Here is a 13,966-nt window from a genome sequence, read left to right as displayed (position 1 = left end):
GTATTACCTACATCCTTGATCTAATTTCTGTCATCTTTCCCTTACCTTCTAGTTTAAACACTCAGCCAAAACCTTATTAAATGTATATGCTAGCAATATGGTTTTACTTTGCTGAAGGAGCAGGCTCCACTTTAATCAAAGGGTCACTCTTCATAGCCACACAGTGAGACCCTGAAGTTCCAGCTGCTTAGCTACCTCCAGTCACCTAGAGACAACTAAGGAAAAGCTTCCTTAGCTGGCTAAAGACTTCTTGCTACTTCTCCCATAGTGAACCACCAACTTGTTTTTATTTATAGTGTCTTAATGAGGATCTCACAGGGAAAGTAAAGAGCTATTAATTTTTACTTATTTGCACAGAAATACTCACACACAATGTTTAAATGGGTCCAGAACTTTAAGGCAATGTAAGGGCTATCAAATGTATCAAGCTTGCTGTTACAGTACAGTAGTTGTTTCTGCTTTATTTTCATGTACAATTTCAGAGTATATAAAACATAGAAAATGAAATATTTTCAAGGCCGAGTAAGTAAAAAATATCCTAAAAATATGGTTTTTCTGTCACAAGACATACTTCAAACGTTTCTTGGCATTTTCTTTGTGTACAAAAGATTCACACTTGGACTAACTAAAATATGGCAGGATCTATAGATGGCTGTATGTACTCTTCCAGCATATGCCATTTGCTTTAGGGTGTTAGGGCTTTCATTATGAAAGCATGATTGTGTATACATGTATGTACATATATGCATGCTGTATCTTACATATTTAAATATTCAAACTATAAAATGACCCAGGCAAAATGATTTACCGTAAATAACTGAAGTATCTGTCAAGTAGCCAGTTAGTGGCACAGTTAGTATTTATACTGTAATGTATGGACTGTTAGTCATAAGTCAGTTACATAGTTTTGGTCCAGGTATTTGCATTATAATTTCATTAGATCATTTTACTGTTCATTACATGAAATGTAAGCCAGGATATCAAATTCTTGGGGTGAAGTCGTCTTTAACCCTTTCCTTATAGTACATCTGTTTATATAGAGAACAAATTCTATTCTTTGTGTACCCAATTATTCCTTTAACAGAATGAATATTTGGGGACAAACATTTTACAAATTAAAGGAGTGTTAGTTGGTAACTTCACAAGTTAGGACACACTTAGAAGGGAAATAATGTAGATAAGAGACTAGCAGTGTCATGTTACAAGGGCAAAAATGCATAGTACTAAGACTGCTTTAAATCTTGTTTCCCTCTTACTCTACCTGTTCTCTAAGCCAGTAGTTTTTTCCTGCTCCCTGCAAGTAATACATAAACACCACCACTTTGGGAAATAGAGCAAGACCAATTCCCATGTTTGAGATAGTTCACTGAGTTGCATCCATTCCGACCTTGTGAGTAATCACACAAGTGTTCTCACTGAATCTGTGTAGGTCAATTATTTAACTGATCTATAGGGTGTAGCTCGGACTTCAGTAGAGCTATGCTATTTTGCATTAGCTGATCTGACTCAAGTGTAACTAGTTACAGGCCTATTCAAAACCTACTAGCTTTCCTTTTTCTAGGCCTAGGGTTTGTCCAACTACGGTAGGTATAAAAAGGCCATGATTAAGTATGCTAAACTATAAAATACTACTTTAAACCCTGAAGCTACAATAGACAAGTACAAACCACAACCTTTATCAAGGATGATTAACCAACCTTTAAATCACCATTAACCAAAATTGTATTTTACAGTAGAGAGCATTTAAGTCTAATAGCCTAGTACAGGTTTTTATCAGTTATTTCTATATAAAAAAATCCCTGTGTCATTTTGAAGAAGTTTAAGTAGACAGGGCTAAATGGCTTAGGAAGACCCCATCTGTGTGTGTTGAGCAGGTGTGTTTAGGTTCCTTTAAACATCGCCAACAGAAGTTAAATGCCACCTGAACGTCTATGCATGGTGTGAACCATTTAGAGGGCAGGATCAAACTCTTGTTAGTACCTAGTTTAGTGGCAGCCATTTAAAGTTGTGAAACATACAAAGGAAATCTAATTTGGCCTTGGCTTGTTCAGACTCTTGACCCCAGCTGGCAGAGTGTTCCAGTAAACTTGCATCATTTTTTCCATAGTCTTTCATACCAAGAACACAGTACATTTTTAGAGAAACAATACCTTTACTACAAAACCACAAATGATTATATACAAAATGGTTATTGGAATTCTGCTTCTGTACTGCAATGACAGAAATAACTAGCTGCTGACATTTATTTACGTTTCCTTAATACTAGGTACATGACACCACTGATCAGAGTAAAAGCAAATGCAATCCAGGCTAAGATGAAGGAATATCCATACTGGCCACTAGGAACATCAAACTCGTATCCATTACTCTTGTGCAGATCTTCATGCCTATTTGTGTAAATGGATGCTGCAGTCATAACACAGAGACCTGGAAGAGAAAGAAGGCATTAAAACAATGTCTTTATTACTCTTTAAAAGATTTAAAGCAGTTATACAGGCACACAGTGTGTAGTTCTTCAACCACTATTTGTCCCCTGCCCAGATGCTGCTTTTTACGATCACTCTTCATCCTCATAACTGTATTTAGAGTGATTCCTTTTCTTAAGCCAGGTTTAAATAGTCATGTTACTAAAGTGCTGTCAGTAGAGCTGGATGAAGCTTTTCCATCAAAACATTTTGGGCAGAAAATGGAGATTCTGCGATACTGAAATGTTGTGAATATTGACAGATTTTTTTAAACAAAGTCCAAAAAAATCAGAACATTTGAAATTTGTTAATTATTTAAAAGGTAGTGTTAAGCTAGAAATCTAACTAAAATGTTTGGCAAAAACACTGTTTCCTCCCCTCTCTTAACCTTTCAATTTGCTGAAAATTAAAAATAAATAAAATCAGATCAGTCCAAAAGGAAGTTCTCAACTTCTCAAAATTAAGAGTTCCCCCCCCCCCAAAAAAAAAAAAAAAAAAAAAAAAAACCTTATTTGTCTAACTCTGTCATGTACCATGGTGGTCTGAAGGGAAATAGGATGTTTCCAGGCATATGGGCAGTTCTAAATCTGTACTTGGTGAAAGTAAAAATGAATATTTGGCTGCAAAGTTTGGAAAGTTATTCAAGTATGTTCCTAAGTTAGTACATTTAAGAAGTTTATCTGGGTTTTCCTTCAAAATTCTAACATATACCTCAGAGCAAGGATAAAGTAGTCTGCTTTTTAAACGAACTATTTGGTTAGCGATACTAAGTTTTAGCCTGTGCGTGCGGCTAAACTGACTGGTTAGTTTTTAGAATTAGTCTTGTACTTGTTCTATTTGTACAAACTTACCAATTATGTACAACATTTTTCTGCTTTGTGTTGTACCATGGCTCCATTCCGAACCCTATTTCCCACTTTTAATGTAAGGGCTATTGAAGTGAGACATGTCAAAGAACTACTCACATGACAGCAGCTGGATAGTAGAAGTTAACACAAATCTTTCTCCTTGCTTTAGGCGGAAGAGTTGAAGAATGAAAACCAGAAATGCAACACAGCACAGAATAGTAGACAGGATCATGGTGGCCTGAATGGCCTGCACAGACTGATATTCTGTGAAAATAAAAGCAGGTTTTATTGTAAAGACAGCTTCCTCCCCAGCCGCTTCCCCTACTAGCACCAACCTGTTCCCAACTGTAGTCTGTTCTTAATGGGATTTGTTGGCTACCCTCCTTGCAGCTTTCCCCTTCTTGTTTAAGCCACTGCCTCTGTGCCACCTTCCTATTTCCACTCACCCTTCCTCTCTTACTGACTTTTCTAAAATATGTGCTGTAGGAATTACGTGGGGGACATTCTGATCCCAATGATCCCTTCTGGTCTTAGAATCTATTACTGCTCTCCCATTAAAGGCAGCTTTTTAAACAGCATCTGACAGCCCTGCAACCACAACGCACAAATGGAGCTTCCCCAGTCTGTCACACTACACCTTCCCAATTCCATCCCTTGCTTTCCCTTAGATGCTTCTGATCTATTGTACAGAGGTAAAGTGAGAGGATATAGCAATGCAAGAGTGAGCTACAGTATTCAGGAACATGGATTCCAGCAGTGCTGTCATTTAGAAAGCACCCGAGGTCAGGTGTTTCAGGATTCCTGTGCTAATGCTTCTCTGGTTGCCTTTTCTTAAATAAGGAAGAGTGGACAGTGCAATGCTAAGCAGATGGGCCACTGTAACACAGGCCAGTGTGAATGGATCACTATTCCGTTTTCTACACCGTGGCCCTATAATACAGGATCCAGTTTAAGGTGAAGGGGTATGTCTATGCTGCAATTGGAGGTGTGACTGCAGCAGATGTAGACATTCTTGAGCTAGATTTAATCTAACTAGCTCAGGTACCAACAGCAGTGAAGCTCTGGCAGCATGTGCTGCAGCACAGACTAGCCGCCCAAGTACAAGCCTGCCAGGGAGCCTGGGTATGTACTCAGGCAACTAGCTCACTGCTATTGATACTTGACCTAGTTAGATTAACCTCAGCTCACATACATCTACACATGCTGCAGTCACACCTCCAACTGCAGTGTAGACACCCTTTGTCTTGATACGTAAAGCCTTCAATAGAACTGACTTTAGTTATTAAAGACACTGTGTCTTGCTCCAAAATAATGTCCTCCTATACCAGCTGTGTTCCACCAGCACAGTGAAACTGTCAGCCACTGGGAGATGGGTCGTGAATGCAGAGCAGGGCATTGCAGCAGACCTAGAAGAGGTAAATGACCATGGACCTACCAGCTTTCAAAACTCAGTGCAAAACTCTACTTCCATTTATCTTTTCCTCAGTTTAGTCTCAATCCTGTAAGTCAATCCAGCTATTGCTCTGTAAACTGAAATGGAAAGTGTGTGGGGACTTTTGGTTTTGTTTTGTTGTGTTTAAATACTTGAGGTGCTTACTATAACCATACCCTGATGGAGGCCATAAATTACCTCAATAATCTTCATAACTCCTCACTAAATGGACTTGTAGATAGAAAATCATTGTATTGTCTAGCCATCCATGATTATACTGGTCAAATTGTTCACCTCTTGGATATAGACCAAGAATGAATGGGTGGGATAAGAGAAATAGTTACTACTGTTGTTTCATAACTGAAATACTTCTCTTATTCCCAGTGAAGTCACTCATGTTAAAATGGGATAATTGAGTCCATATTGTACATTGTGTTCCCTTAGTTAAGATTTTGGATTGTGTTCTGTTTTGTTAATCTTTAAATTAGATTCCTCAAAAGTATTTCTGCTAACTACCATTAATACTATTAGCAGGTTCTTCTAAATTAGAATTTGAAAACTGGAACTTATTTTTAGCATGTAATGCCCTTCATTGCAGTCACATGCAACCACAGTTTTTAACCCAGTTTAGTTTTAGTCTCACTGGTCTGCTATGGACTCTTGATGCCAGAAAATAGGGTGTGTATTTTATGTCAGACCTTTCAAACACACTCTAGTGCACTTTATGAACATTAATTCTCAGTTCCTTTGTAGGATGGAGAGGAAGCAAAAGCATCCACATTTTATAGATGGAGAAACTGAGGCAGGGAAATAAGTATTTGTCTTGAAACATTTTATAGTGTCTTTACAGGATATTCCTTAAAAGCAGCTTCTAGTTTGACAGCTTAATAGTAAGTACTGAAACTCACCTGAATTGTTTTCATTAATGGCTGTACAGTTGGTGATGTTGATACAGACATTCCAGACATCTGTAGAAAAGTCTTTTCCTACCCACCAGGCCTGTAAAACAATATAAAGGAAATGTATAAAAATTCAGACCAGGAAAGTTAGACAACCTCTTAAAATTGTCTTATAAAAAAAATGTTTGGCTTAAATATGTTAACTGTGTCCAAAAACTGTACTGTGCACTTGTTCACAGCTATACAAGTGGGCATCTGTGTACAATAGCAGCATCTTCAGCCACTTAAATTACTTGGAAGTGGCATATACCTGGTTTCAGCCTAGAGATACAGTCTAAAAGATACATTTATGTAGCACCAAGAAACTGATCACAAAAATCAGTTGCTACTCACTAGTATACAAATGAATAAAAACAGCTTCTGCAATTAATAAATATACATTTCCTGCATTAACTGGTTACACATTTTGAAATTAAAGTAAATAATCTTAAATTCCAATAGCGAAGTACAATTTAGTCTTCTGTGAAGAATAGGAAGGGAATGGGCAAGAAACTTAAATATCCAATTACTTTGTCCGATGTTGGAGGGACTTTCTGCTGCTCAGGCAAATGTTTCAGGTGATTTTTTTAGGACTGATTTAAAAAAAAAAAATCACAAGTTGTTCTAATTTAAAACTGCACTCATGCCATGTGCCTGCTTTTAAGTGAGGAACTTGCACATTACCGTATGGAGAAGCACCAGTTTTCTGCTAGTCAGAAGTCCCCTTGCCCTCAAGAAAAATAGAGATCAGATTCCTAGCTCCAGCTCTCAGAGTTCACATTTTCTAAATTTCAAATGTGTCCCCCGGAGGATCAGGAAGTTGGAATTTACATACATGTTTAAATTGCTTCTTTTTCTATAACCTCTCATGTATGTTTGCAAATTTTGTATTTCTCCGTATGGCTTAAAACCCAATCAACAGGTGAACAGCAGTGGAAACTCTTACTGTAAATATATCCAGTGACTGACACTGGGGTAGTAGGCACTATTGGAATACTATCAATCTATGCTCCATTGCTATGGTTGACAAATAATAGAGCTCAACGTGGGGAAAGGGGACATGAATCTTTCTACCCGTCTATGCCACAAGATGCTCACATGGTAGATCGCTGCAAGGCAATAGCGAAGCGTGGTGGATATATTGAGGTTAAGGTAGGTGAGTGCACACAGCACAAAACTACAGCCACCAGAACTATAAAACAGAAGCCAATGGCTGCATCTGCTACTCCTAGCCAGAAGTAGGAGATCACCAGCCAGAAATGACCATGTCTGTTCTTTTAATGAACAGAAGTGAAGCCTTCCCTTGTACATTCAGGTGGGGCCCTATGTTATGTGAGATACAAGATGCTCTTGTAATACATGCGAGCAAGGGAGTAAAACTACAGCCCTGGGAAGTTGGAACCTTGTGCATGAATTTCCTGACTGATTTAAAGTCAAACATCATGCAAAGTTGGTATTGGCTTATCTGTACTCTTGGTACAATGTCCAACTAGACATCAGACTGGAAATGATTAGTGACTCATTAAGATCCACTTGTGATATTACTATTGTTGGTGTACCGTCTGTTAGCACAAAATAGCACTGTAGTGACTGAATGCATCTTACATAGCAACACTACAAATACAGCCAAGCATATTTCCTGAGGAAATCCAGACCAGTTAAAATAGCTACCCAGGCTTTTATTCTGCTGGGCTTGGAAAAATATGCCATTTAAATATTACCTACAGTAGTGTCTGCTACTGAAATAGTTGTGAGATTGTTAGCCACTTAACGCTATAAATTGTTTGGAAAGCAGTTCTGGAATTAGTTACTTTACAAGGAGAATTCAGACTGGATAGTATCCTGAAATATTGGATATTAATTCAAGGAAGACACAGATAGTTTCATATGTGAAACTGTCTATCAGGTTTTTGACTAATCTGTACTCTTGGCCTTTGTTCAAGATGAACTAAACTGGCAGTTTAAGGATGGCACAAACAAGTGTTTTGGTTCAATATAGCATTTTGAACACCCATTTCTTATACAGTTTAATTTGTCATTATCATATTCAGCACTGTGCAAAACCAATTCAGGCAATGAGAAAAAAATATTGAGAAGGTTACAAACCTATACTTTTCATTTTTTTTTTAAACAATGTAACTAGATCAAGAATGCATGCTTCTGTATAGCTAGGGTTACTTAGGTTTCATTTGCTTGGACACTAGTGTATAATATTTGCACTGAAGTTAACATATTGCCTAACCTGTCTTTCAGTCAGTATTTCCCTAAAGTGTTTATAAAGGAGACAACTGATAGAACTTGAGTTCTTAAGATAGGGATGTAGGACTGGAAGGGACCTCCTGTGTCAGAGTCCAGTCCCTTGCTATCGCATGCAACCCCATCAAAGAAACAGTCAAAGTTTTACAAATGAAGTTTCTGCTAATGGGGGGGGGGGGGGGGAAAGGGGGAGGTTTTGGCTGAGCTAGTTAAAAACAGATGGTGATAGAAGCTGTGTTTTCAGTATCCTAAAAGCCTGTGTGTACATTTGCCTTAGCAAGAGTGTACCCTGATAAGTAACTGCAGTAGCAACAGTGGGACAAAGGGTGTTCAGCAAAGGAAAAGATCCAGGTGACGAGCAAGACATGTACAGATATTGCTAGAGCAAAATTCCTTTATGTAAGAGCAAAAGGCCAGTAATAGGAAAATTAACCTTTCCAAGCAACACCAAAGTATTTCTAAACTTTGTGGCTCAATTGACTCCAAGCAAGCACAGAAGCTGTAATGTATTTCAACTTCTAGTGTGTCTTCCATAGTACTGTTTTAGGCGCCTTGCATAAATGTATTAATAAGCCTCTTTCTGAAGGCTTATTAGGCTGACAGTCTCCCGCTACACAAATCATAAATTAACTGGTTTTGTGTATGTGACATTGGCAGGAGTGCAGTAGAATCTTCACTTCTCCCCAAACTCAGCAATACCCAAAGCCACAACTTCAGCCTCCAAGCTATAGTGTTAGTAGATTGCTACATGGGGTTCTTGGCCAGTAGATACATGTAATTGCACGCCCATGGGTCACATCCCCCTGCCCCGCTGCAGAATGCTGCTCTGTGAAACGTAGCGGCGTGGCATTGATTTGGATAGCCTCTTCCAGACACAGTCGCAGCAGGAGGTTTCAGGTCTTACGAGCAAGTACAAGAAGCCGACAATTTCCCCATTAATTAGATCAAGTGTACTAAATCCTAACACTGTCAAATGCTTTGGAGAACTCAAAAAACAAGTGTATGAAATAAACACAAAACTAAGAGAGAAGAGATTCAGTTGGGAAGTGAGGGATCTGATAAAAAAGGGCATTACTTCAGCAGAGAGGGGCATTGTTTAGGTTAAATATGCTAGTTGGTTAAATTTTCGGTTGGCCTGAGGAGCAACTGCTGGTTTAATTTTTGATCGGACTACTTTTAATATTCAGCAAGACTCTAGGACCAGGAAATGTTTTTCTTCACATTTTATATAAAGGTGCATTTATATTTCAATTATGATTGTGCCCAGATTACAAGCTGGGGAAGCTGCTTTTTCTGTGAATACACAGCTAGAAAATGCATAATCTGAAGCTCGAGTCAGTATAACATGGAGAAACGAATGGCTCTGAATTAGAATTTCTAGGTGGAATGAAACTTACATTGTCAATGGTTGAGATGAACAACAGCGCTGCTGAAGTTATGTGAAACACAATAATGAAAGCCAGAAGAATCAACATGGTTGCTCCGTGAAGGTTTAACGTGAGATAAAGCTGTTTAAAAACAAGGTATATATATATATAATTAGATTATGTAGTGATAAACTGAATAGCGGACATCTGACATCTTAAAACATGGATATGATCTCAATCGCTTGTGGAATAGGAAGGTGTGAGTATTAATTATTTTCAGAGTAAGGAAATACTGTACCTGCCAAAATGTTACTGTTCTGTATATTTTGAGCCAGGAAGTCAGAGCACTTCCTTTTATAAAGATTGAAGCCTCACTGGGAGCTTTGGTCAATTTTGGTATAGACTAGCATAATGCAACAATTTCACTGGATATACAGGATTAGTTAGAGAGTTCCTTATGTCCTTTCCTGTTGCAATGAGTTACAACTTAAAAAAATATATATATGAATGGGAGTGTTGCTTTTTGTAATATGTCAATTACAGACAGATGCATTGTCCTACCCTTGTTGAGTGACAAACAGTTCTACAGAATTTCCTAGCTGCACATACATTTCTTACGGTGAGCCTCTCTAGCAATGAAATGGGGCTTAGGATAGCTTGTCTTTACTTTTAAGAAAGTTAGTGTTTTAAAGACCAAGAGTGAGATCCTGGCCCTTCTGAAGACAATGGAGTCCTGGCAATAGGATTACAATAGGGTCAAGATTTCACCCTAAATCTTCAAGAAGGAAGAAATACTGGATTCAAAAGGATGCTGTTGCCAATCAAACTGGGAGAAGATTAAGCAGTTCAGGAATTATTTGCTAGGTTTATCAAGAACTATGGTATACTATATTATATTACACCATACAAAAGATCTTAGTTTTTGTTTGAGGAAAAACTGTTCTAGGCCTTTTGTCTATTGGAGGAAAAAGTAACACTCAGTCAGGAAAGTGTAGCTTTGCTCATACTCATTGTAGCCGGTTTACCATCAGTCACAATTCTTTTTCCAGTCCACCTTTATCTTATTGCCCAGTCAGCCCCCGCTTGATGTCAAGAGCAATCAGAAAGGGACCACTAAGAAAGAGGTATGGGTAGTCACCAAACACAGGGGGGAAAGTATTGTCTTTAACATATTTAAACTTGTGTTATTGCCTGCTATCGTTTACCTTTTTCCTCTTACTATTTAAGAATGCTTGCCAATGAGAGTGTATTTTACTTATGTCCAGTTGTGTATTTTTCTGTTTCAAACTCTTTATATTTCAGTATAAGGCCATTGTACATACCATTATGAGAGCACTGATATGCATGATTGAAATTAAGATGTTTATGTTAATGGATATTTCTCCATTTCCTTTACTATGGAGGGTTTTTTCAAATGACCAGATTCACATAACAGACTTAATTTAATGGTTAGTCTATTTTTACAAACTTACCACAACCAAGTTGTGTCTCAACCCCAGCCTTATCTGCTAGACTCATGAACTACATGTACACTCAGCAATGCAGACAGTGAGTTTATCTAAATAAAAGACTACTTTGACAGCATTTTTAAAGAGCAATGGATCTACTGGCATTCCCCTCTTCCAAAATACAACTACTCTACAAAAGTTTAACAAAAAGCTAACAGCATATAGACATACTGTATGAAAACTAGAAGTTCCAGACTAATGGGCTGAGTCTCCTATGGAGTATCATAAGATGTATGAACCCATTTAACAAAGCTTTTTTTTTTTTTTTTTTTTTTTTTTTTTTGAGAAAAGGAAGACTGATCTGATAGGTCTTTTTCATATATAATTGGCATAATCCTACTGGAATATTGCAAAGTTAAATCTGGATTTTAAGTTAAAGGAAACTACTTTACTGTGTATGCCTGTCTAATTACTCACGGTTAAACTTTGCCTTTTCCACATCTAGCCTTGAGTATGCTAATTTTCACCAACAAATCTATGCTATTATATAACTGAAGCCACTAGTCATGTTTGTTCCTATTAATATCATCCAGATTCTTCCTTGAATGAAGAGTATAAATCTTGTGGTTTTTTTTATAAAGGTAGTTTGAAACCATCCATACCACTAATCTCCACACTGAATGGAGAGCACACTCCCTCCCTAGCTTAAGATTTCATTTGCTAGACAAATTGTGCCCAAACAAGAACTTAATCAGGTATCAGCAGGTCAGTTGCCACACCAGGAGAGAAGCAAATTGTATTACAGTATGAAAAGCAGTATGATGCAATTTTTAGTTCAATTTATATCTCCTATCCTGCTGTACAAACTTACACAAACTAACCAGATTTGATCAAATCAAAATCAGCCTGGTAAAATCAAGTTTTACTAGCCTAGAAGAAAAAAAAATCTTTACCAAGTTAACAGTTTTGATTTACTGATTTTCAACTATAGATTTAAGTACTTTAGAAAGTTATACATAAACATCCTCCTTATTTCACAGAATGGGTCATGAGGAACTAGACATTGTGTATTAAGTCAGTATTGCCAACCTTAAGCTTTCAAAACACTCCAATCAGGTCCTCCCAAAAAAAAAAAAAAATCTTTGACAAAAAATGATTTTATGCTAATGAAATTTGGCTTGAAATCTCCTAATAACTTGAATCCAGGAGCCAGATCTTGAAGAAAAATCACCACATGTAGATTAGCAACCCACTACAATCTAAGCTCTTTTGTGCTCTATCCACTGGTCAACAGCTCCTTTATGATGCAAATAATGAAACTACTAATGATTTTAGTCACCTGTCAAATTATTCAGCCTGGCCACACAGATGTTTGCAAGACCCAGTGCTCAAAGAATCAGACATTTAAAAACCCTGCTGGTGAGGTACATTTAATTGATAGGAGAGTACAGCTGTCAAATTCAGCACCTGGGTGCACTAAGAATTTAGCAATGGCCAAGCAGGGAGACCTCTCCTCGTGGCAGCTGGAAGATAACATGAAAAAGCCAATATCTGTTGTCAACTATCCAATTAAACATAGAAGTCAATGAAAAATGCAGCTTCTTCAGCAGTGACAAGCTTAACCTATTTTATAAATTACATTTTTATGACATCAGAACTTCTACCTAAATTCAAGTAATTAACATAGACTCAAATCTTCCAATTTGCTGTTTGGAAGCCAGCCAAGAAAGTCTGAAATCAGAGCTGTACTAAAGAGCTTTCTCCAGAATTGAGCTGGTAAAGAGGCACCAGGAAGTCTCAGTTAATGAAGCTGTAGATCATACCTCCAAACTAATAAGGCCCAAACTTGGGATGGGATGCAATGCATAACAAAGACCTACAATGAGGGGAATTTATTTTCCCTCTTGCAGAATGCTTGAAGTCTTTAGTGCAATTCGCTTTCTAGATCTTCAGTTTTATGATTCTTAATTGCAGAAGTGATTGGTTAAGGATGTGCCAGGGTCAGCAATTTTGGGTGGAATACAAATAATTTCTGGACTAACATGCCCTTCATAATAGAGCATACTGAGGCATGATTGACTAAAGTAGGACGTTTGTGTTTCAATATAAGGCTGCCTGTCTTTTTAAGGTTTGAAAAAAACAACCCTTCCTCAACTGCCTCCTTTGGGAATCCCCCAGAATGCATTGCTGAAAACCAAGGAGACTGGCCCTTTAGGTTATTGGGGAAGAGAGGGAGATGCCTCAAGTGCTAGCCCAATACAGAAGCAGCAGTGGGAATAAACCTGCCATCCCATCATGTTTTAGCAGGGCAGAAACCCAGGAAGAGAATGAAGAGGTCTGTACGGCCCAGACATTACTAGCAACAGCTCGCTCCCCTTTGCCTCAAGGCTGAGAAGAGCAGAGGTATCCCAGCCCTCAAAGTAACAGAAGCAGTCAGGATGTATGTTCTACCTAAGTGCAATAGAACATGGCCACTGGCAGAAGCAGGTAGCTACTTTCCCTTCTGAGGCCAGCCTGCAGCACAGGGAACACCCCAAGCAGCAGGTCACTGCTCTCACACATCACTCGAGAGGCAGGAAGAAGACGTAGCTCCCTCTTCCTCTAGCCAACTGTCCTACCTTAACCGGAGACAAGGAGGGTGAGGTGATATCTTTTATTGACCCAACTTCTGTTGCTGTGACAGACAAGCTTTTGAGCTACACTGAGCTCTTCTTCAAAACTGCAAACAGCTAGTTTAGCCTGGACAATGTCTCATTCTAGGGCACTGGGATCGTGAGTGAAGTATTCTTCCCTCCCACTTCCTCTGCAGGTAGCCTCCCTCTCATAGCAGTGGGAGCTAGGGAAAAAGAAAGGATTGGACCTTCACCGAGAGGCAGTGGGGAAGAGAGGAAAACAGTGAGGGTCAGGAAGGGATAGGACCTATGGACAGGGAATAGAAGATGGGATTCACTAGGGGCCTTCTGGAGGGTTTGTGCCTTTTAAGCTAGCTTTCTCTGCTCAGCCCTTCCCTCTGCCCAGTGAAGTCCAACATGGTTCATACACAGCCCTAAGGTGGCCTGTCTTCAGATACTTTTCCTGGTGATGCACCTCAGCTCAAACAAATGCAGAGGAGCTCTCCCCACCGTTGAGGAAAAGATCCCCTTAGCTTTGTGCACTTCTCCTATCAGCACAGAGCAAAAGGAACAGCTCTTTCCATTTCTCTTCACTCAAAG

The 13,966-nt window shown here is 38.6% G+C and overlaps 1 protein-coding gene across 1 annotated transcript in view; it reads right to left on the bottom strand.

Annotated features, from left to right (window-relative positions):
* Window positions 1-324: 324 nt before the first annotated feature.
* The window catches only part of EMP2 (epithelial membrane protein 2), a 41,357-nt gene continuing 27,715 nt past the window's right edge, over window positions 325-13,966 (bottom strand). The window contains exons 2-5 of the mRNA XM_024194050.3: window positions 9,337-9,447; window positions 5,654-5,744; window positions 3,431-3,577; window positions 325-2,427 (exon numbers count right to left, since the gene is read on the bottom strand). Of these exons, the coding sequence (XP_024049818.1) occupies window positions 2,243-2,427; window positions 3,431-3,577; window positions 5,654-5,744; window positions 9,337-9,414 (501 nt within the window). The 5' untranslated portion in view covers window positions 9,415-9,447 and the 3' untranslated portion in view covers window positions 325-2,242. The remainder of the gene's footprint in view (window positions 2,428-3,430; window positions 3,578-5,653; window positions 5,745-9,336; window positions 9,448-13,966) is intronic.

The sequence above is a fragment of the Terrapene carolina genome, unplaced genomic scaffold (assembly GCF_002925995.2).
Source record: "Terrapene carolina triunguis isolate 2854851 unplaced genomic scaffold, T_m_triunguis-2.0 Scaffold93, whole genome shotgun sequence".
NCBI classification, from domain to species: domain Eukaryota; kingdom Metazoa; phylum Chordata; order Testudines; family Emydidae; genus Terrapene; species Terrapene triunguis.
This window is presented reverse-complemented; position numbering and strand designations above follow the sequence as displayed.